This window comes from Phyllobates terribilis, unplaced genomic scaffold (assembly GCF_046119375.1).
Source record: "Phyllobates terribilis strain yellow unplaced genomic scaffold, ASM4611937v1 Scaffold_3__8_contigs__length_932513732, whole genome shotgun sequence".
NCBI lineage: Eukaryota > Metazoa > Chordata > Amphibia > Anura > Dendrobatidae > Phyllobates > Phyllobates terribilis.
The window spans coordinates 97236654-97260115 of NW_027362763.1; the positions used below are offsets into that span (position 1 = coordinate 97236654).

General features: G+C 41.7%; 1 protein-coding gene across 8 annotated transcripts in view; it reads left to right on the forward strand.

Annotated features, from left to right (window-relative positions):
* Positions 1 to 23462, forward strand: part of ITSN2 (intersectin 2) — a 122171-nt gene that overhangs the window by 71972 nt on the left and 26737 nt on the right. For 7 of the 8 annotated variants that reach the window (XM_073674069.1, XM_073674061.1, XM_073674065.1 and 4 more), the window contains one exon: positions 1 to 106. This exon is cut by the window's left edge and continues 86 nt beyond it. In XM_073674069.1, coding sequence (XP_073530170.1) covers positions 1 to 106 — 106 coding nt within the window. Of the gene's footprint in view, positions 107 to 8150; positions 10425 to 23462 lie in introns of those variants that run through there. The other variant, XM_073674068.1, reaches the window with a different exon arrangement.

Here is a 23462-nt window from a genome sequence, read left to right on the forward strand (position 1 = left end):
AACAAGGACGATGCAGACTGGTGGCAAGGGGAGATCAGCGGCGTCACGGGCCTGTTTCCTTCTAATTACGTCAAGATGACGACAGAATGTGACCCCAGCCAGCAGTGTGAGTACTGAACCCCTAATCTCACACCTTGCGTTTCATCTTGTCTCGTGTTGAAGTTGATCTGTATTGATATTTTAAGAAGAGGATAAAGTGATAGGTTTTCTTATCAGACATATCAGTGTTACATACAGCAGGCAAAATAAGTATTGAACACGTCACCAATTTTCTAGGTAAGTATATTTCTAAATGTGCGATTGACATAAAATTCTCACCAGATGTCGATAACAACCCATCCAATCCACACAGGCAAATAAATGAAACCATAGATGTCCATAAATTAAGTGATGTGTAATAATGAGAAATGACACAGGGGAAAAAGTATTGAACACATGAATAAAGAGAGATGTAAAAAAACATAGAAAGTCAGGACACCAGCTGAAATCTATCCTTAATTAGAAAGCAATTCTGCCACTTAGTGAAAAATATCAGCTGGTTCAACTGATGGCCTTTAAAAAGGTGTGTCATTACTGAAGTGCCAGACAAAAAACATCTCATGATTGGTAAAACCAGTGAGCTGTCTCAAGACCTTTGCAACATTATTGTTGCAAAACATACTGATGGCATTAGTAACAGAAGCAATTTTAAACTATTGAAGATTCCAGTGAACACTTTTAGGGCCATAATCCAGAAGTGAAAAAAACATTATTTCACCATAAAGCTCCCACGACCAGGTGCTGCATGCAAGGTTTCAGACAGAGGAGGGAAAATAATTATCAGAAGTTGTCCAAGAGCCAAGAACCGCCTGAGGAGAGTTACAGAAAAACCTGGAATCAGCAGGTACAATTGTTTCACAGAAAACAATAAGTAATGCACTCAGCCTCCATGGGCCTGTATGCACATTCACGATGCAAGACTCCATTGCTGAACAAAAAAGCATGTTCAAGCACGTTTACAGTTTGCTCAGCAACATTTAGACAAGTCTGTGAAATACTGGGACCGTGTAGTCTGGTTAGAGGAGACCAAAATTGAACTCTTTAGATGCCATAATACACACCATATTTGGAGGCCAAAAGGCACTTCAAGTCACCCCAAAAACACCATACCAACAGTGAAGTTTAGGGGTGGGAATATCATGGTGTGGGGCTGTTATTCAGCATAGGGCACTATTCATGTGATTGAAGGAAGGATGAATGGACATGTACCTTCTTGATAAAAATCTGCTGTCATTACCAAGATGATGAAGATGAAGCGAGAGTGGACATTTCAGCAACACAATGATCCCAAACATACTGCCAAGGAAACTCTCAAGTGGTTTCAGAGAAAGAAAATAAAGTGCTAGAATGACCGAGCCAATCACCGGACCTGAATCCAATTGAAAATTTATGGAATAAACTAAAGCTCAGAGTTCATAGAAGGAGCCCACAGGACCTTCAGTATGTGAAGAGTGTTAGCGTGGAAGAATGGGCCAAAATCACACCTGAGCAATGCCTGCGACTAGTTTCTCCATACAAATCTGTGTCTTTTTGGTAATGCCATGCAATCCATCTGCTGTCCTGGAGGATGTCTCTCATACTCCTTCTGAAGTCTGTCTGAACTCTGTCCCAAGACTCCCCCTGTCTCAGAAACACATGTCCCTTCTGCTTCTCTGGGCTCAGCCCCCTGAATGGCAGAACTGCTCTCACTCTCCTCCCCCGAAGCTTAGTGTGCATATCACATGTCTGAGGTAAAGGTGCAGGGCTCACCTATCATTGTTTGAGATAATCTATTTACATATTTGGTATCACAGGGGCTCTTGTAAATACACATCATTGTTTCAAAATGAAAGAGCTGATAACATTCAGGGTTATACAAACAATAGCCTGTGTTAATCAACTAAAGAAGAACACAAATTAAAGAGTCAACATAAAAATAAAAGTATGCTGCTCTTGCCATCAGAAAGTATGTCTGGCATAATTTAAGATTTTACATTGTATAGTCAGTCTTCCTCCTTGTCCTCCCTCCATTTGTTCCTCGGCTCCTGCACCTTCACTAACAGTTTATCTGGTACCATGAGCCCCGATCGATCACTGTAATCCACCCTCCCATGGCACCCGCCTGTGCGACCACAGTCCAGAACTTAGAGATATTGTTATCCCTTCCGCATCCTTTTCTGCTTCCTCCTTTACCTCTGGGACCACCACCTCCTCCAGCAGACTATTCAAAGTGTGCTCCAGCATGTAGATCAGGGTTCCCCAACTCCAGTCCTCAAGGCCCACCAACAGGTCATGTTTTCAGGATTTCCTTAGTATTGCACAGGTGATAATTACATCACCTGCACAGGCAATAATTACATCACCTGTGCAATACTAAGGAAATCCTGAAAACATGACCTGTTGGTGGGCCTTGAGGACTGGAGTTGGGGAACCCTGATGTAGATGACCGGAATAGTGATTCTGATGACTGCATAGTCAGTGCTATCCATCTTCGTAGCCATTTCAAAACTGTACAGAAGGGTACAGAGGTCCCTCATCTGTGCCCACTCCACAAGCATGATTGGCACCCCGCCGTACTGCGTTGGCCAAGGCTATGCAAAATGACAGTTGCAGAGTGGAATTCCACCGTGTCAGCGCATTGCATATCAGTCGGTTAACCGCTAGGCCGAAAGATCTCTGTAGCGATTCAAGTCAATTACCCGCGGGGTGCTAACTGCGAAAGTGCGCACACAGCTTTCGTACTTTCTGAAGCAGCTCATCCAGGCCGGGATAGTGGCGGAGAAATCGCTGTACCACCAGGTTGAGGACGAGAGCCATGCAAGGCACGTGTGTGAGCTCGCCTCGGCGTAGGGACACCACCAGCTTGGCAACATTATCGCACACGGCCTTCCCTGGCTCCAGGTTCAGCGGAGACAGCCATTGCTCAAACTGAGCCTGGAGAGCTGCCCACAACTCTTCACCTGTATGACTGCGATCTCCAAGGCATATTAATTTGAAGACTGCCTGATTGCGGTGAGCCCTGGCTCTGCAGTACGGAGGTGAGGGGGATTCTCTCTGCACTCTTGTCTCGTTAAGGCTGAGGTTTATTGCACAGGTGGAGGCCTTAGAAGAGGTGGAGGACGCAGAAGCAGTGGCGGAAGTGGGAAATACAGAGGTTTCTTCTGCAAGGCTTGGGGATTCCAAGATTTGTGGAGCAGCCCCTTCCCCGCCTGCCCCCACAGCCACCAGAGTAACCCAGTGCCCAGTAAGCGAGATGTAACGCCCTTGGCCATGCTTACTCGTCCAGGTGTCTGTTGTGAAATGCACCCTGGCAGATATAGATTTAGTCAAGGAGTGGGTGATGTCTGCGACATGCTGGTGTAGCGCAGGCACAGCTTTCTTCGAGAAGTAATGGCGACTGGGAACTGGTACTGATTGACTGCGACGGCCATCAGCTTTCGGAAACCGTCTGTATCTACCAGGCAGAAAGGCAGAATTTCCGTGTCCAACAGATTGGAGATGGTGGTGTTCAACCTCTTAGTTTCATCCTACACATGACAAAGCTATCTTTTACATGACCACAACTGCGGGACCGAGAGCTGGCTGCTCTGCTGAAGAGGGCGGAGGACGGTGAAGCGGACAAATTGCTGAACTGTGAGGTGCAGACGCAGATGTTAAGGTGGATTGAGAAACGTGGTTTGCATGGTGAAACACAGCAAGCATATCCGCTTCAGTTACAGCTGATGGGCTCTTACTCACCCCGACTGTAGCGGGTAAACAAGTGGAGGTTCTGCGGCCGGAGACCTGAGTGAAAACACTTGCCACTGACTGAGGAGGAAGAAGCAGTGGATACGGTTGATGAGATGGCCGGTGGTTGGCGAGGCCTGCTAGTCCGAATTTTAGCGCAGTGAGATTCCCAGACTAAAGCATGTTGATCGCGCATGTGACGGTTCATGCATATACTAGTCAAATTATTGCAATTTTTGCCTCTACAGGGTCGTTTTTTTTTTACAAAGTTTGCAGATAACGCCAAAAAAGGGCCCGTGCTGGGCAGCCCTTGCGAACTGCAGACCTGTGACCGCTGCTGGCCACAGCCAGTTTTGGGGCTGAGAATGCAGTGCTTGTCGTGGTTGCAACACTCCATGTCTGTGCTGGAGGCCGCAACGTAACCTCCTAGTCTTCCTCCTCCTCCACCTCCTCTGCTGAGCTACTCAGCTGCGTGCCTTTTGGGTTCACACCAAGTGGGATCTACAACCTCATTATCATCCACTCTGTTCTCTCATTCCTCACTCTGAGAGTCACACTCCTCCTCTTTCTGCCCTATCAGCACAGTACAGTCCGCATGAACCTCAAGTATCTGATCTCATGAGGATCACCTCCACCCCGGGGGTTAACGCCTAGTGACGAGGGTAAGGATTCTGCTTGGACCCGGTCCCAGATCGAAGTGAAAACATTTTTGGGCATCGGTACAGATGCTTTCCTCCTTCTCTTGAGTCTGTGAGTCTTTGTAGCAGACCTCTGATGCCCATGGTATAGAATGTGTGAACAGTTCTGCAGACTCGCCCATCTGTGGTTCCCTACTGTAAGTTGGGTGGTTGGAAAGTTGTGATGTGGGAGGAAGCAAGGGTAATTGGGGTGCCACCTCTGTGGGGTGCCTCTGTACTGTGTGTGATGTTGAGGTGGAGGAAGAAGAGGAGAGGCCACTTGAAGCAGCTCTTGCCATCCACTGGATCACCTGCTCTTTCTTGCCCTTATCAACAAGGTGGATCACTGTGCGGCTGCAAAAGAAAGGGAGTGGAGTGGCCCTCTAGTAACAGAAGTTGTCAGTTGTTTTTGGATAGTAAGTGACCATGTTGGTTCGGTAGAGCTTTCACTAACATTAACACCTACCCCACGTATACCTTGAACATGAAGCCTATTTCCTCTTCCACCGCGACCTCGCTTTTTCCCCACTCATGTTGGATGTACCCTTCCCCTCTTCTCACCAGCTGTTTCACAACCCTAGGCCCAGACCTGTCGGTCTTCTGTCACTAAATTAACAATCCGTATTTGGTGTCTGGACCACATAATTAGCACAAAGGATTTAGATGCTGAAATGTGGACTGGTGTCTGAACCACACAATTGGCACAAAGGATTGATATGCTGGAAGGTCGATTTGACACAGGATCCTATCTATCTCAACTAGCTGACAATAAACCGCCTATCTAACTATCTGACTACTTGCAGTAGCCTCACTACGTTGTTATACTGACAAAATGGCACTGAAGCCACTTGTCTGCCTTTTATATGGAGAGGGACATGTGACTTGGGCAGCCAATGACACAAGCCTTTGTGTCTGGACGTTGTGGATGGTTTCTGCTCCCTGATTGGCTGACGGAATCTCCTCACTTTAAGTTAATAAAAAAGAATAACAGTCCGCTGCTCCTCTGACCTCTTCTCACTCACTCTCTTTATTAAACACGTCCCTTTGGCTGAATTTTGCCAATCTTAAGGAAAATGCTCTGTAATCCGAACATTAATCTAAATGTGCAATGTTCGTGCCAACTTTGAGACTGGCGAACGTTTTCTGAACAAGTTCCCTCGTATCTAGTTGTTACAGACAGCTGATGAGAATTTCATGTCCAAATCACCTTTAGAAATCTATTTACTTAGAAAATTGATGACGTGTGCAATACTTATTTCACCCGCTGTGTATGATTTGTCTGCCTTGAGCAGCCCTGACTTATGTAATCCCTATGGAGCAGGTCACTAGTTAATGATCACTTGCTTTCATTGGTGATATGAACGGCGTGAGCAATAAATCTACAGTGCAGGTTATGTAACCTGTGCATTTACGGGAATGGTTGGTAGTACTTACGTTGCACTGTATTGGGGCAGTGCATATTTTTTGTTCTCCACTAATATGGGTATGTAGACTTATGCCACGCAGTGGAGGTGCTTATACAGGGATGTCACTGAGACTGAAAAACTGATTTGCACCTGTGATCAATATTCCATTCTGTACAATGAAGGGCTTTTAATGCTGAAAAGTTGTTTGTTTTTTTCCCCATGTGTGTGCCTTACCCCCTTGTGAAGACAAGTTATACTTTTGTCTATAGAGGTACGGTAGCATAGCAATTATATTCTTGCACTTAGGAGCAGTATTATAGTGATTATATTCATGTACATAGGGGACAGTATTATAATAGTTATATTCTTGTACATAAGGGGCAGTATTATAGTATATTTCTTGTATATAAATATGCACTCCCTTAAATGCTGTCATCAATTCAGAAGATACTTAAACAGTCTTTTTGGGTAGGAGTTGTTGTCGCCACGTAATGTGGGACGTTGTGAGACTTTGCCTGTTTCAAATTAAATAGTAAAATCCAAATATGTGCACGAAAGAGCCACACTGATACATTGAGCATCAAAGCAGATCTCTCTTTATTACATCATTTGGTTAGGTTTTTTAATATTCATACTTTATAACAATTTAATTAGCTCCACTTATCTCTCAATATGTGCTGGCATTAGCACACATACATCTCATTGGCTAAAAGTAATACTGTCCACACCCAGCTGAAGAGTTTAGGTGCATCTCTCACTTAGTTTTGTTTCTCTGTTATATCTAAGTCTTTAGACAAAGAAATTTGTAAGGGACCACGTATCCCAAAACAGACATACTGGCTGAAACTCCATTTCGGAAAGCAGGAGAAAATATTCAAAATGGAGTCGGGATAGATAAATAAATCCTGCTCTTAGAGTCTATCAGCATGATACATCTAGAATTGACAATCTTTGCCCCCTCTTCCTTGCAGTAGCACCAAATCTGTCAGATTGCGATGACATCTCCTGTGTACAGCACCTTCTTCAGGTCACCCACAGATTTTCAATCTGGTTTGGGCTTTGGCTGTGCCATTCCAAAACCTTGATCTTTTTCCGATGAAGCAATTATTTTGTTTATTTGGAGGTATACTTAGGGCCGTTTCCGTGCTGAAAGGTGAAATTCCGCTTCAGCTTTTTAGCAGATTCCTGAAGGTTTATTGGCAAAATTGACTGATATTTTGGACTGTTCATAATATGTTTGACTGAAGCCACAGTTCCAGCTGCCAAAAAATAGCCCCAAAGCGTAGTGGTACTTCCACCATGCTTCATTGTGGGTATGGTGTTCTTTTGGTGATGTGCAGTGTTGACTTTGCGCCAAACATACTTTTTGGAATTATGGCAAAAAGTTAAACTTTGGTCTCATCAAATCATTACCTATTTTCCCACAAGCTTTTGGCAGACTTGATATAGGGTTTGACAAAACATAGCCAGGCTTGGATGTGTTTTTTTTTTTTTTTTGTTAGAAAAGGCCTCTGTCCCGCCACCCTACCCCACAAGCCAGACATATGAAGATTATGGGAGATTGTTGTCACATGCAGTACAGAACCAGTACCAGATAGAAATTCTTACTGCTCCCTTTAATGTTGCTGTAGACCTCTTGGCGGCCTTCCGGACCAATTGTCTTCTTGTGTTTTCATCATTTTTTTTTAGTCCTGTTCTAGGTTATGTCATTGTTGTGCCAAATTTTAAGCCATTTCTTCGTAACAGTGTTCCATGGTATACATTAAGTCCTTGGAAAAAATAAAGTATCCTTCTTCTGATAATGTTTAGTAATGAGATCCCTTTGCTGTGTTGTAAGCTGTTTATGGACCATGGCTTTTGCTGTAAAATGGAACAAAAAAAATGTCAGGAAAATCCTACTAGAACAGCTAAACTTTATATGGGGTAAACCAGAATCATAGTACACAGCTGCCATCCTTTACTGACTACTATTTAAAGGGAATCTGTCAGTAGGATCAGCCTTCACATTGGCTGCAGCCGATCAGCGGATGCTGGTTCACTGTAGCAGACATGACGCCGGTGTGGGACATGGGTTGTTTTTTGTTTCTTTTGCTATGGATGCTTTAGCTCTTAAACAGGGGTTGTCCAGTAGTTGACTACCCCTTTTTGAAGGACATCTTTCCTCTCTATATCTGTATCTAATAGCTTAACAGTTATATCTTTTTTTTTTTTCTGCATTCTGTTTTTTTTTTATTTGTACGTTTTATCTCCTTTTTTTGTTTTTCTTTTGCTTGTGTCATAACCTGTGATTTCATTGTCGCCATGTTCTCTGCTTTATTTCCAGGACACAGTCTTGTCTGCCTGTATGAAAGCACCACAGAGACCCACTATCCAAGTGTATGACTATAGTGTGGAGAGCGCCTTGATCATTGGCTTCAAATCCAATCGAAAAAAAAACAAACCCAAAAATAAAACCCGTAGCCTTCTGACGAGATCACGCCAAGCATCAACATACCATGTTGCCTTTTGGTTTTCATTTTGTGTGTGGAAGGATAGTGGGTCTTTGTGGGTCTTCCATAGCTTTGCCGCTTGGCTTAAGGTGGTGAATGTTGCACTGCTCGCACCTCCCGGGTTCTAACTGCAGCTTTATCTTATGGGGTCTGGGCACACAAAGACCCACTAAACCGCTCCTCCGCTCTTTGATGTCTCATTGTCATAAATTATTTCTGCTTACAATGACGGTATTATACAAACCTTATCAGATTTCCTGGGACTTTGTCCCCTGGTACTATAGGAACATTATGTTGGTTCCCTTTTCGTGTATTTGGCTGCCACGTGAACACTAGTGCAATAGTTTTCTTATGTCTTTTTGGGGGAGTTCTTTTGACACAGCAATGGGGGTACTATATATTTTTGGGAAGGAAAATTTCTCAGCTTTCTGAATTTGTGTAAGCTTTCGCAAAACTACAACTCCCAACATACCCTGATCAGACATGCTGAAAGTTGTGGTGGGTTACATTGGGACCACTGCATAGAGCATCTCCATCTAAGATTACAAAAAAAAATCACCATATTTTATCTCTTCTTATATTTTACATCTACTTTCCAAAAAAAAATGGGTGGTGACGCAAAAGGAGCTGTAATATTGGTCAAAAAGGTTGTTACCCAACTTTTCCAGTGACTGATGCATGATTTACTGGTGACCCGTAATCATGGGTGGAAATGGTCTTAAAACTGATGCACATTCTGACTATTAGCCAAACCAAGTTTTACATTCTGTGTTCAGATGTAATCGTAGTTTTTTCTTCTATATCACCAAAGTTAATATAAAATTGGTATAGAAAGGTACAATATTGGCAAAAAAGTATTTAGCCAAAAAAAAAAGTATTGCAATCATTTCTAGGTATTGCTTGTGGAGTATTGCTGCCTCATGCAAGAAAAAATAATATATATGGTATTACATGTAGCAAAGCTGGCTGCATAACAATAAGATTATATTCATTTTACTTGCAGTCCTTTGTAAAAACTTATTTATAGTTGTCATGAGATACAAAAAAAAAGGCCTCAAGTTTAGAAACTGCATTATTGCAGCTTAAACGGGTATTCTCAAGTTATTAAATTGCTTTAATTAGACAGAATGAAAAAGCAAGTTTGTAATTGATTTGTTTTTTTCTATTTGCTTTTATCTTTCATGGTGTACAGCTTGTTTCCATGGTGCCCAGACCGTGGCTTCAGTAGTTACATTCCAGTAGAGGGGGTTAACTCTTAATATCCTAACCTCCTCTCTCCAGCCCATTGATTTCTATACATCAGTTAGCTGCTCACCTCCCTTCCGGCTTCTGATGAGCGTTTCTTATCAATCCTGTAAAATAACAATCCCTGGCACCCAGTATCATTGTTCTCACTGTCCAGAGCAGTGTGCTTGCTCAAATGCCCTGTTATCTTCATATGTGAATATTATGATAGCAGTGTACACTCCAGAACGAACTACTGATAGCTGAATGTATTACAGCACAACTCGTGCTGAGCTTTATAGCTCTACTAATACTGCAACTCTGCTGCTAAGCAGAACTGTCATTCAAGGAGGAGAGCCCGCCCTGCCGGAAACCAGCAAGTAAGGAGACTGCAGAGTTTTGAGCTGCTCAAGAGAATAATCCTTTAAACCATATTAAAGTGAATGAGACTGAGCTGCAATTACAGACAAAGCCCATGGGTTGAGGGGCGCTGTTTCTAGATATAAAGCCAGACCTTTTTTTTCCTTAATTCTTCACATCTGCTTTAATATTTTGATATCATGACAAAGTTGCAAATTGTCTCTATGTATTATACTACCTATTGAATTGGGATACTGGTTTGCACATGTTTAAATGATTAGTTTTATTTTACATTTTTAGTGCTATAGTACATTTTTTGCCTAGTTAATTTGAGTCGAGGTGATATTGTGAGATCGTACTGCGTGAAGGATCCGTTAGACTCTTAATAGCGTCTCTACTTAATTTACTGTTTAGTATGATCTGATGAGCGAGCATGCTCGTTACTCAAGATTTACGAGCATGCTCGGGTGTTTCCCGAGTATCTTCAGCGTGCTCGGGTGCATGTTTTAGTCGCGCTGTGTGCATAATTTGCGACTGTTTGACAGCTTTAATACATGTGAGGAATGCCTATTTCTTAGGTATTCCTGACTGGTATTAAAGCTGTCAAACAGTCGCAAATCAGGCACACACAGTGACGAAAACAACACCGAGCATGCTCGCCGAAAGGGTTAATGGAGCATACTCGCTCATCACTAATGATGACGTTCAGGCTTTAGAAATCCGATTAATATAGCAATTTAGATGGGGATGAGTGTGATAAAAACGAACTTTAAAAAGCAGATTAAAAAAGTTTTAGGGTTGGGACTGTGCAAGAAAAAAAAAATCCAATTAATAAAGCTGGATGGGGGCTAGTATGATGACAGCCAAACTTTAGAAATCTGATTAATAAAGCAAGCTGGGATGGGGACTAGTATCGTAACAACCAAGCTTTAAAACAATCTAATATAGCAATCTGGGATGTGTGCTATACCATGAGATCATATCCCAGGTTTAAAAATCTAATTAATAAATGAAGCTTGGATGGTTACTATATGATGATAATCTGATTAATAAAGCAAGCTGATGAAAACCAAGCTTTAGCAATCTGGTTAAAAGGATTGTCCACTACTTTTATATTGATAAACTACCCTTAAGATAGTTTGGACACACCTTCTCATTTAAAGATTTTTCTGTATTTTCATGACTATGAAAATTGTACATTCACACTGAAGGCATCAAAACTATGAATTAACACATGTGGAATTATATACTTAACAAAAAAGTGTGAAACAACTGAAAATATGTCTTATATTCTAGGTTCTTCAATATAAAAGTAGTGGACAACCCCTTTGACAAAGCAAGCTAGGATTAGGACGTTAGGATGACAACCAAGATTTAGGAATCTGAATAATAAAGCAAGCTGGGATGGGTACAAAACAATGACAACCAAGATTTAGAAATTTTATTAATAAACCCATCTGGGATGGAAATGGTATGATGACCACCAAGTGTTAAGCTAAACTGAAGCGTCAGACCAAAGCAGAATTTATTCAGCCATTTATTAAGTAGAAAATGTGTGCGCCCATATAGAATACAGTCGTGTTTACAGTATATAAGCCGCTATCATTGTAACCCATGGTAGTATACATTCAGCTCATTCCTTATATATTGGACCATAGGGCTACATGCTCATGTTCATATCGATCACTGAATAGTGGATAAATATGGAAAATTCAGAAATCGTTTATTAAACTTTTTTTTTTTTTTTAAAAAAAAGGCTTCTATAGTAACATTTTGAGATCCTGGGATTTTTCCACTGCTTACTTACCATTAGTGCCGCTCCCTTTAAATATCACTTAGAAATCTACGTATACTACATGGGGAGAATCTGAAACCGGTTGGCATTCTTTAACTTGTATAGTAGCAGTGTAATAAGATTTTTACATCATTCACCTCCAGAGCTGCACTCAGAATTCTGCTGGCTTTTTCTTAGCTCTGGGCTTTTTCTTAGCTCTGATTGTCACCATCGGCATATAACTGCTGTAAGAATATTATTACTACTAATTAGTCATGGTAATATTGGATTATTTGTAGCAGGCAGGAGCGGATAAGTCCTTAGAGTTGCTTACAGAAAGTATTCAACCCCCTCCTCCCACTCTGCCTCTTTGCTTGTAGTGAGGGCCATTCATATTTTATTTATTTACCTTTAAAATTTAATAAATTAATAATTGAGATCGAAATTAGATTAATTTTACATATTTAGTGTTTTGTGATTTTTATTTTATTTTTTTTGCACATTATAACTTTTTTTTTAAAGAGATATTCACTTATTTCTCTTATGGGAATTGTTTGTAAATTAATATTAATGAATATATTTTTTTTTAAAGGGGGGGGTAAATAATAATAAATAATGTATTCTAATAGAAGCAGATATAGCTAAACAGCTTGTCAGTGTGGTACAGCGGAGTTCGCACTTGGCACAATGTAAGTGATATCACAATGTGGCGTCTGTAGTTTTTTTTTTTATATGTGCAAGTAAATTCTCTGCATGGTCTTTTAGAGGATCAGTCCAGTGTCTAGACTTGTCTGGTTTATTAAATATTTTCTATATGAACCGTCCTTGCATTGTGTAATTACTCTGTTATTCCTTCTGGAAATGTGTAAATTGGCATTTCCTATTTTCCATGTTTCATATCTCTTCACACTCTGATAGCTGTCGGCTGAACAAGCAGTGGCACACAGCTACCTCTCCGACTTCCCCAGACACATGAGCACGCACCTCTGTCATGTTTTTTCCAATGACTTTAGTCTAATGTGTATGGGACGAAATCATCCAGTTCTCCAATTAGTCATACATTTCCAGGAGGAGTAACAGAGGATCGCACAACACAGCGTTCTAATGAAAGATGTTCCAGATTTGTTGAGGAGCCCAAGTATTTACTAGAGCAGACCGTTCTCGAGATGCTGACAGATCCTCCATCACTTACCAGTGACGCGTTTCACTTTGTTACATCTACGTTGCTCTTGTAATTGAAAAAACGCGGAGTAAATTCTGCATTTTTAAAGTGTACACTTAAGAACACGTCCACTATTGATGGCACTTTTCTCTAAAATTTTAGAGGTTATCTCTAGTTAGACTGAATTCTGAGACAGTGTGTAACGTGCACACAGAAATAGGTAGCCGGCAGAAAACACTTTAAGGCTGTGTGCCCACGATGCTTTTTTTAAGCGTTTCCGCAGTGGCAAAAACGCTGCAGAAACGCTTAAAAAACGCTTGGTAGAAGGCCTGCCATGGTCCCCAATGATAATCCGCATCTGCTGTGCACATGCTGCGGAAATTTCCGCTGCGGATTATCATTGCGGAAAAAAACGCAGCACTACCAATTATTTTGCGGAAGCGTGGCGTTTTCGTCGCCATTGACTCGCATGGAATCCGCATCACTGCATCTGTACATGCAGAATCCATGCGTTCTAATGTGCGGATGGTACCCGGGTGTGGAGGACAGGAGACTCTCCTCCGGACCCGGGTACCATAGAACCTGTAAAAAAAAGAATAAAATAAAAAGTAAATGTTATATTTACCTTCTGACGGCCCCCGTTGCGCTCGTCCTCTCATGCCGGCAGATTGCGATGGACTGAAGGACCTGTGCTGACGTCCTAGTCATGTGACGGGTCACGCGATGCTGACGTCGGCAGGTCCTTCAATGCACCACGATCTGCTGGCAGCCAGGACGGAGCGAAGCAAGACTGCGGGGGACATCGGAAGGTAAGTATAGATTTATTTTTTAACCATTCTCTCGGGTCACACTATATAAATCCATGCCGGTTGCTGATTGCATAGATTTATATAGTGTGACCAAGTTGTCAAGCACTTTCCAAGTGATGCTGAAATCGCTTGGAAAGCGCTTGACAACCCGCATGCAGAAATGCAAGTGAAGAACGCTTCACATCCGCATGTCCCTGGCAGGAAACCGCATGTACCATCCGCATGTACCATCCGCATGTACCATCCGCATGCTTTTTTTCTGCCAGGGAGATGCAGAAACGCTCAGGAAAATTCCGGAGCATTTCTGCATCGTGGGCACATAGCCTAAGTCTGCGTGCCCACGTTGCGTATTACAAGCTTATATGCTGCGGAATTTCCGCAGCGTAAACGCTTGTAAAACGCATGTATATCCGCACCCCATGGTCCCCAATGGCTTTCCGCAATGTCAATGCCCATGCTGCGGTCAAAAATCCGCAGCATGTTCATTAATTTTGCGTTTCCGCATGCGGAATCAATGTGCGGATGGTACCCAAGTCTGGATGAGAGGAGATTCTCCTCCAGACCTGGGTACCAAAGAACCTGTAAAAAAAAAAGAATAAAATAAAGTTTATACTTATCTTCTGATGTTTTCCCTCCGTCGCGCTGTTGTCTGAAGGACCTGCCACGTCATGTGACCCATCACATGACTCAATGACTTCACCGCAGGTCCTGCACACAACAGCGTGAGCCGCTCAAGACTCCGGACGGGGCCGAGAATGCATCGGAAAGTGAGTATAAACTTTATTTTTTACCATTCTGATTCTTTTTTTTTTAACTATTACTTGGTCACACTATATATGCCGGTTGCATGGATTTATATAGTGTGAACAAGTTGTCAAGCACTTTTCCAATGATGCTAAAATCACTTGGAGAAGTGCTTGATAACCCGCATGCGTAAATGCATGCAAAGACACCTCACAAACGCTTCTACCTGGCGGGAAAACCGCATGTAAAATCCGCATGCGATTTTCCCGCCAGGGAGAAGCGTAAAAAATATGTTTCAGTTCCGCAACGTGGGCACTTAGCCTTAGGCTGTGTGCCCACAATGCGTTTTTGGTGCGGATTTGCAGCACGGAAATGCTCCAGAAACGCATTGCATACTTTATTCCATGACTTCCTATGACATTCTGCAAGTTCTGTGCACATGGTCAGGATTTCTTCTGCGCGGATTTTAGGTGCGGAAAAAAACTCTGCATGACCATTTCTTCTGCGTTTCCGCATGCGGATTTGCCTATACAATGCTTTGGAAAAACGCATGGCAAATCCCCAAGTAAAAACACTTTAAAAACGCATGTAAAATCTGCATGCGTTTTTTCTGCCAAGGACATGCAGAAATGCTCCGGAAAATTTCTGCTTCATTTCTGCATCGTGTGCACTAAGCCTAATAGATATAAATGTGTTAAGTCGCTAAAAAGCTGCTCTCCAGCAATGCAGGAAGGTAAAATCAAGTGGAGAGGGAGGAGGGAAATGCAGCTGCAGCGTTTTCTGCCTGTGTGGGAACCATGCTGGGAAAGGGGGAGGAGGGAAATGCAGCTGCAGCGTTTTCTGCCTGTGTGGGAACCGTGCTGGGAAAGGGGGAGGAGGGAAATGCAGCTGCAGCGTTTTCTGCCTGTGTGGGAACCATGCTGGGAAAGGGGGAGGAGGGAAATGCAGCTGCAGCGTTTTCTGCCTGTGTGGGAATGTTGGGAAAGGGTTAGGGGATGCAGCTGCAGCCTTTTATGCCTGTGTGAATTGAGGGAGGGGGAAATGCAGCTGCAGCCTTTTCTACTTGTGTGTGGGAACCATGCTGGGAAAGGGGGAGGAGGGAAATGCAGCTGCAGCATTTTCTGCCTGTGTGAATTGTTAGGAAGGAGGGCATGCAGCTGCAGCCCTTCTGCCTGTGGGTGGGAATCCTGCTGTGAGAGGGGAGGAGGTGCAGTAATCATCTTACCGTCTCGGCTGGGCAGGTGCACTGATCTAATATATGTTACATCTGAAGCTGCCGAGGGGGGGCGTGGGATTTATTTCATTTTTGTTATGATGATGCCAGGATGTATTTACCATAATTTCTTATGGTTCTCTAATACTTCTTTACATTGTACAGTATCTGTGACTCTGCAGACTTTCTCCAGTGTGTGAATATTTAATGGAATCTCATTTACAACACCTCTGCTATAAAGCGCTGTAGATTTTCCGAACCCAAATCTCCTGCGTATTTCCCCCATCCTAAAAGTATTGTGACTTTTTTTCCCTTATGTGATTCATGCTGTTATAAAGGGATTGACCGTGGGTGTACAGCACCCTTTAATTGTGCTGGTCTCCCAGGTAGTAGCTGAGCATCTGGGTAAGGGTAGTCTCGCTAGCACATCGCTTTGCATAGCCATCATTGGGGTCTTTCCTCTCTTTTGCTGATAGGGGTGGTTCCCTTTCTTATAATATGGAAGCTCTTAAAGGACATTATGGAAAGGTGATAATAAAAAGCACAGCTCCCTTTTAATACTTACTGTCTTTTTGACTCGTACAGTAGTAAAAAAAAAATTATTTTTTTTTTGTCGTTAATGACCACAACAGACATGAAAATATACAAATTTAAGGTTTTTTTTCATCTTTATAAATGGGTACAGTTGCATAGTACTTAAAAAAAACAAAAAAAAAAAAACATGCAACTTTGCATTTTACCTCTTTTTAATCATTCTCTCTGGTCTCAAGAACGGAAGGATTTTTCTGTTTTTTACAGTTCTTTGCCTAGGTTAACGGGCTAGGTGGTCGGTCTCCTAGGCAATGAACGCTCGCTTGCGAGCTCTTTGCTATTCAGCTTGCGAGTGCTGCTCTGGAGCTGGCAGCATTGTTAGATCCGTCTAGCTTTAGTGCCCTCTGCTTGCAACATCGGAGAATGCATAGTCTAGGCCAGCAGCACAGCCATACCGCTGGTCCGCATAAGTAGTAAGTGAGGAGTCTTTGAAGTGGTGTACTGCTGTGACATACTATGAGAAAACTATTTTTAAGCAAAATATCACACCTTAAGACCCCGTCACACTAAGCGAGATTGCTGCCGAGGCACAAGTTTTGTGACACAACAGCGACCTCAGTAGCGATCTCGCTACGTTTGACACTTAGCAGCGATCAGGCCCCTGCTGTGAGATCGCTGGTCGTGTCGGAATGGTCTGGACCGTTTTTTGATCATTGAGGCCCCGCTGGGTAGCATGCATCGGTGTGTTTGACACTTTACCAACGACCTTGTTAACGACCCAGACACAGAAACAAATAGGCGTGCATCGTTACACAGATCGTTACGGGTCGCCGAATCGTTGCTGCGTCGTTGGGAAGATCCGACTGTTCGACATCTCTTTTTTTTTTTTGCTCTTTGGCCCGTTAGTGTGTATTGACGACATAAAATGTGCAACGGCTCGAGACTCTTATGGACAAGCTCAAGAATGGACAGTTACTGTGCAGTTAAGGAGAAATGTGCTCGGTCATCTCGGGCCGCTGTAGTAATCAGATTTTTATTAAAAAAAATGTTAGAGTTTGACATGGGGGAAGTTTAATTAGCAGAAAAGACCGTGTTATTTACTGTTCCGCCATTTGCAAGTCCTATTACATCACTATTATTTTTTAACATTCCAAAGCCAAAAACGTTACGTTTCATTGCCGGGTTATGTTCATAGAGATCATCACCACCTTTGCTGTACAGTGATGATATATATATATATATATATATATATATACATATATATATTTGGGAATTCTGGTGTTCATAATTTTGCGAATGTATCCTGTTAATATTGCCGCAGGCCGGTTTCACGGAGTTCGGCTTTTAGTGACGCTTCCTTGGCCTTAAATTGTGATTTTTTTTAGTTCTAGAAATGTAATGTATGTGATGATCGCGCACTTGCAGCTTGTTCTCGGCATGTGGGAATTTGCGTTCTTATGTATGGGGAGCTGAATGTAACTATGCAAATGTGTCTGTTTATTAAAAGATCACTTCATTGGGACTCGCGTCTCCTGGTTTTGTTTCATGAGCTCCAACGTTCACGGATTCTGACAAGTCATGTATCAGATACTTGTCGAAAGTCCATAAGCTACAACCAGTGGTAGGCACCTTCATATATCACAAATACATATTAAATTGTACATGAGTAAGCGTGCCGTTAACGTCTGCCAGATGGCTACCAGCTTGGTGGTCGATTATTTGTGAGTTTAGATAGGCCGACCACACGACCATACTCGCAAAACAATCCTTAATCAAATGCACAGACTATAATTCTTCTCGGCAGCGCATTTTCTGCTTCCACAGGACGATGTGCTGCCAAAAAAAGATAATTTTTAGACCAGCTTAAAAATTATTTCACCCAAAGAATGAGCTTTTTTGCTCATTCGTCCTGTTTACACACTGGACCATTATCATGAAACGAGCGTTCCTAGGACATCTTCGGCTGGTGTAAATGCACCTGATGTTGCCGCGAACTTCTAGGGTACAGTGAAATGAATTTCAGCAACTAATGCCAGTCAACTGCTGACCGAAAAGAAGAATAGTGATTTTTTTAGTCATTGTTTAATCCGAGGCCTTGAAACATGACTGAAGGTATGAGCCAAACCGGCAGGGTCTTCTCCAAAAGAGACCAAAATCTGTTTCAGGTTTGTTGCCCTAGTTAGTGCAGAGCAAGAGATGCCTGTTGGCTTGGTAAGAGGACTTTAATGTGAATTTAGGTTTCTACTCTTTCTCCTTTTGGAGACTGTTGTAGGGAGTTTAATACACCTGGCAACGTTTCCTAAAAGAAGGAAAGCTGACTCTCTAGAATCAGCTATTGACGTTGTCGTTCTCTAGAAATTCACATAACTGCAGATGTGTCCACTCTTATAGTCCTGTGAATTTCTTTACTGGTTCCAATTTTTCACCATAAAAATGTTGTATATTGTTGCAACATGCTAGGAAAACGCTCAATGGGCTGCAATTCACATCACAATCAGTGGTTAGCTATGTAAGGCATACATATCTTTGGTCAGAGTATCACAAAGTCATGTTTTTTCCAAAGCTGGTCATCTCGTGCTATATATTTTGCAAGATTTCAAGCCGTAAGGGATGGTAAGCGACAATACGGCTCTACCTTAGGGATGTTTGGATCAACACTTCGGATACTGTGTTGCACTTGATGGACCTTGGTCTGTATTCAACGTTATTGTTACGGTGACTTAACGACTAGAATTGATAGTTGTATACTCTGTTAGCTGCATTAGAGGCAGCGGAAAACTAATATTTCATGGTTTTAGCTAACCCCTTCCCGGGGTTATATAACTTTGGCAATTCTCCACCAAAGCCGAAAATCAATCCATATAGCAATGTCCAAGGCATCGGAGTTATCCCTCCAAAAAGATTTTTTTTTCACGTCACATATTGGGCAAAACATGTAAAGGAGTGGTGTAGTGTAAAAAAAATTGGTGACCTTTTTTTTTTCTTTTTTGTTTCAAAATACCTGTATGTTTGGCCGAAAGTTGAATGTAGCAGGGAAACAAAGAATCTGTAAAAGCCAAACAATTCTGCGGAATTGCAGAAGTCCCCGGGGTGGACAACCCCTTTAAAGGGAAACTGTCACCACATTTGACCTATTTAAACTATTAATATGGGCATTCCCACCTACCGGGAAGTTATTATCTATCCAGAGGATAGGGGGCAACTTCTACCTACCTTAATATTCATTTATGGTTGTAGGGAAAATTAAAACCATATTCCACAAGTTAGAGTAAAGGTTTAAAAGCCCACTTGATTGCCCTGAAGCACCCTGAGAACCAGCAATGCCAACTTGTTCTTCATAGGGTTTTTAGTAATTTTTGTTGAGAATTTCGGCAAACTTCATGCTGACCGTAATTGGCCCACAATTTTATAGATATTTCACAATTGAAATAAAAATGGCAAGAACATATCATCATTTATGAGTAATCCACAAGATGTTACATCAGGATGTATTGACTTGATTTTCACTATAAAAATTGCTATAATTAAACAATGCATCAGCCATGTTCTCGACGGGAGTAATATCAGAGTGCACAGGATAACTTCAAGATCGGTGGAGGTCCAGCTACTAGGATCCTCACCGATTAGAAGAACGGGGCATTAGTGCGCATGCTCAACCGCCGCTCCATTCATTCCCTATAGGAGTGCTAGAGAAATCCGAGTACAGCGCGGCACAATAGAGAATGAATGGAGTGGCGGTCGAGCATGCTCACTGGTGCTCCTTTCTATTGGGGATAAAAATGCTCCATTCTAGCATTCATTGAGGGTCCCGTTGTTTGGCCTACAACCAAACTAGACGTCATCACCTGTCCTGTAGATAAATGATAACTTCTTCCTACTTTTAAAGAAGTTGTCCCACAAGCAACATTTATCTTCTATCCATAGGATAGGTGAACGATGATAAATGTTTGATTACTGTGGGTCTTGAATGGAGATCTCAAAATTCTGTGTAAATGAAGCCATAGTTGGCAGGTACGACCACTGTTCTTATGGTCAGTAAATGGGGCAGTGGTCGCACTTGCTCATTATCACTCCATTCACACGGAAGACTTTGGACAGTCCTAGGTGAATGAACCGAATCTTTGGTCAGATTATTTAGAAAAGTAATTGGTAGAAATTCTTCCCGTTGATCGTTTACTTTCACTGGACGTTGAGGGACGCTGAGTTTTCACTTTGACATACTCTACCTAGCGGAGCTCCAGAATGTCCTGTAGTGATAGAGGTTTTGAAGGATGACTGTATGCCGTCACGTTGAAGTTGCCATGAGGGATGTTTCCTTGTACGGTCCTGCCAGACAGGTGCATCTGATTCATAGCGATGTTCAGGTACACGTCTGTAGCATTCCGATGGCTGGGACATCTTGCATGTGCCAGTAATCTTCCATGAGGAGGAGCAGGGCTCTCTGGACTGTGCTATGAAACAGATATTCTGTATTGTGGTGGAGGACGACAGCGATGAAATGTATCGTAAGGCTTCTAGAGCAGGTTCCCATCCTTTGATCCTGATGGAGAAGGAGGCCCTCCGGCAGTTGACTGAGAACTGGAACAGGAATGATAGAGGTTCGAGGGCAAGTCTGGACACCTGTAAGTAGTGCACCTGTCTACTTCTCTCCGGGAGGAACTTATTATCCATGTTGCCTTTCATGTGAACGCACAGGCGTATCCAGAACTTGATAACAACTGGAAACCAAAATAATGGGGTTGTTACATTCTCAAAAATTAGGAAATAAAATACCAAGTAAAGTTTATAAAAGTTCCGAAAGATTATATGGAGGGATCTTCAGGTAATTGTATAGAATAGTGGTCTCATATCTAACTAGGGGTCACACCATCATGACGTGTATGGTCTACCTGTATCTGTATAGGTTTCTCAGTTTCTTTTAAATCCACACACCTACTGATAGGGTAACCCTTTTCTTCCTCGGCCAATTTTACGTTTTTTTTTGCACTTTTGTTTTTACCTTCCCTACTTCTAAGAGTCATACCTTCTTTTTATTTTTTCTGTCAGCAAAGCCATTTTGAGTGACACCATTAATTTTACCATATAAAATCCTGAAAAAAAATAGAAAAATTCCAAGTGCATGGAAATAGTGGGGGATAAAAAACACAATTTTTGTGTTTTATATTTACAGCATTCAACATGATTCTTCAAGTCATTACGATTACTGTGATAAACTGATTTATTTATTTATTTTTAATTTAATTTAAGAGTTTAAGAAAACTTCATAACTTTCTTGAAAAAAAAAAATAGGTTTGTGTTGCCATTTTCTGACATCTGTAACTTATTAATCTTTTTCGTTGACCGGGCTCTGTGAGTGCTGGTTTTGTTGCTTGGTTAGTCGTAGTTTTTATTGGTACCATTTTGGGAGCATATAAGATGTTTTGATTTTCTTGCATTTTTTTTTGGTGGGGTGGGAGGGGGAGCAGTGTGTTGACCAGAAAACATCAGTTCTGGACTTTCGTTTACCTTATGGATTACATATTTTTATATGTTGATCGGACATGGCGATACCAAATATATTGGGGGAAAACACTTTTTTTTTCTTATACTTTTTACTTTTAAGTGGTTAAAAGAGGAGTGCTCGTAGCGAGGTCTGGTTTCTGCTGTTGGAGGCTGTATATCATAGCCAGCACTTTACATAGGATGTAATAGCAAGTTCTATGACTGGTGGGGTTAAAGGAGTTATTACTTTTGTCCGGCATTCTCTACTTACCAAGATGGACCAGAGCAGTTGAATGGAGCAAATCTGTGCATGTGGTGTTCCTCAGCACCATTAGCAGAGTGGCAGTACACGTGTGACCTCCACCTACTCATGGCAACCGTGTCGGACTGGACTGCCAAGGGCCCACCAGTAACATCAACTCCAGGGCCCCACTTTTCAGCTACATGCAAATGTGACATTATCTTCAATCACAAATTTATATAACAATGAACTGGGTAGATTGTTAAATGAATAAGATGCTGCCTTTGTCTGTACATAGTGATTCAGGTATATTGTGCCAAGTACTGATCATATAAGAGGGTGGTGGCCCACCGGAGGATTCTCCTGTTCTCCGGTGGGCCAGTCCGAGCCTGCATGGCAATGACCTTTTAGAGTTAGGTGTATGGGACTGAAATCCACACTGCATACATTTCTAGACTGTTAGAGTATGGTATTTTTTACAAGGGCACAATACTTAAAAAAAAAAAAATACAGAAAAGCAACCCATTGCAATTGTGTTTTGCAATGCAACATTCCAGCAGTTTTTACACTAAACAAACGCATGAGTGCCTTACAAAAATCAGAAAAAAAGAGCATTAAAAATGCTGCATCAAATGTGCACTAAAAAAAAATGCTTCAGTGTTCCTGCTTCTTCCAGGTGCATTGACACGTCCCCATTGCTCTTCAAGCCTGATTGGCATCTACCAATCAGTTTTAGAGATTAGTATTCCCTAAAAAAGTGCCTGCTTCTTGATGTATTAGTGGGTACTTCACTTGGGGCCCCAGTGATAATTACATAATGTTCAGTTGGATGGCAGCTAATGAGTCCACCATTAGCGAGACGTTCATATACGGTAAGCGCCACTTGTTTGTCATATATATATTTATAACAGCGGCCAGAGCCCGCTCCGATCGCTGCTGTTTAACCATTTAAATATCGCTTTTTGTGCGGGTTGTCGTCTCTTGTACTACAATATCACAGTATTGCAGTATATAGTACAGGCAATCAAATGATAACAGGTTCAAGTCCCTTCGGCTGACTTAAAATAAAGAAAAAAGTTTTTAAAAATAATAAAACAATTTTTCCTAGTTTATTATAGTAAAGCAATAAAAAATGTAAGCATATTTGGCATTGTAAGGTCTAATACATGAAAATAACAGAATTAATCCAAATGGTAAAGGGAGCAAAATTTTGAAAAGCCAAACAATCGTTTTTTGGGGGTTTTGCACCTCCCACCAAACATATCAAAAGAAGCAATCAAAACTTTTTACGAAGTTCAGAATTTTTTTTTAACAACTAAGGCTATGTTCCCACAATGAACTGTTGGTGAGGTTTTTTTTCTGTAGTATTTCTGCACCTATTAATTTAATTTGATTACTTCCCTTTTATTTATTTTATTTTTGAGTGTTTTTTTTACATGCGTTTTTACTCTGGTTTTCAAGCAGTTTTTGTCTATTTTTGGTTTGTATCGTTTTGAATAAAGCTGCTTTGTTTTTCTTACATCCTGATATTTGGCTTTGACAAAACTTTGATAGTCCTATGCGGATTACATGCGGTTTTAGTGCGTTTTTTACTTGCGGATTTATTG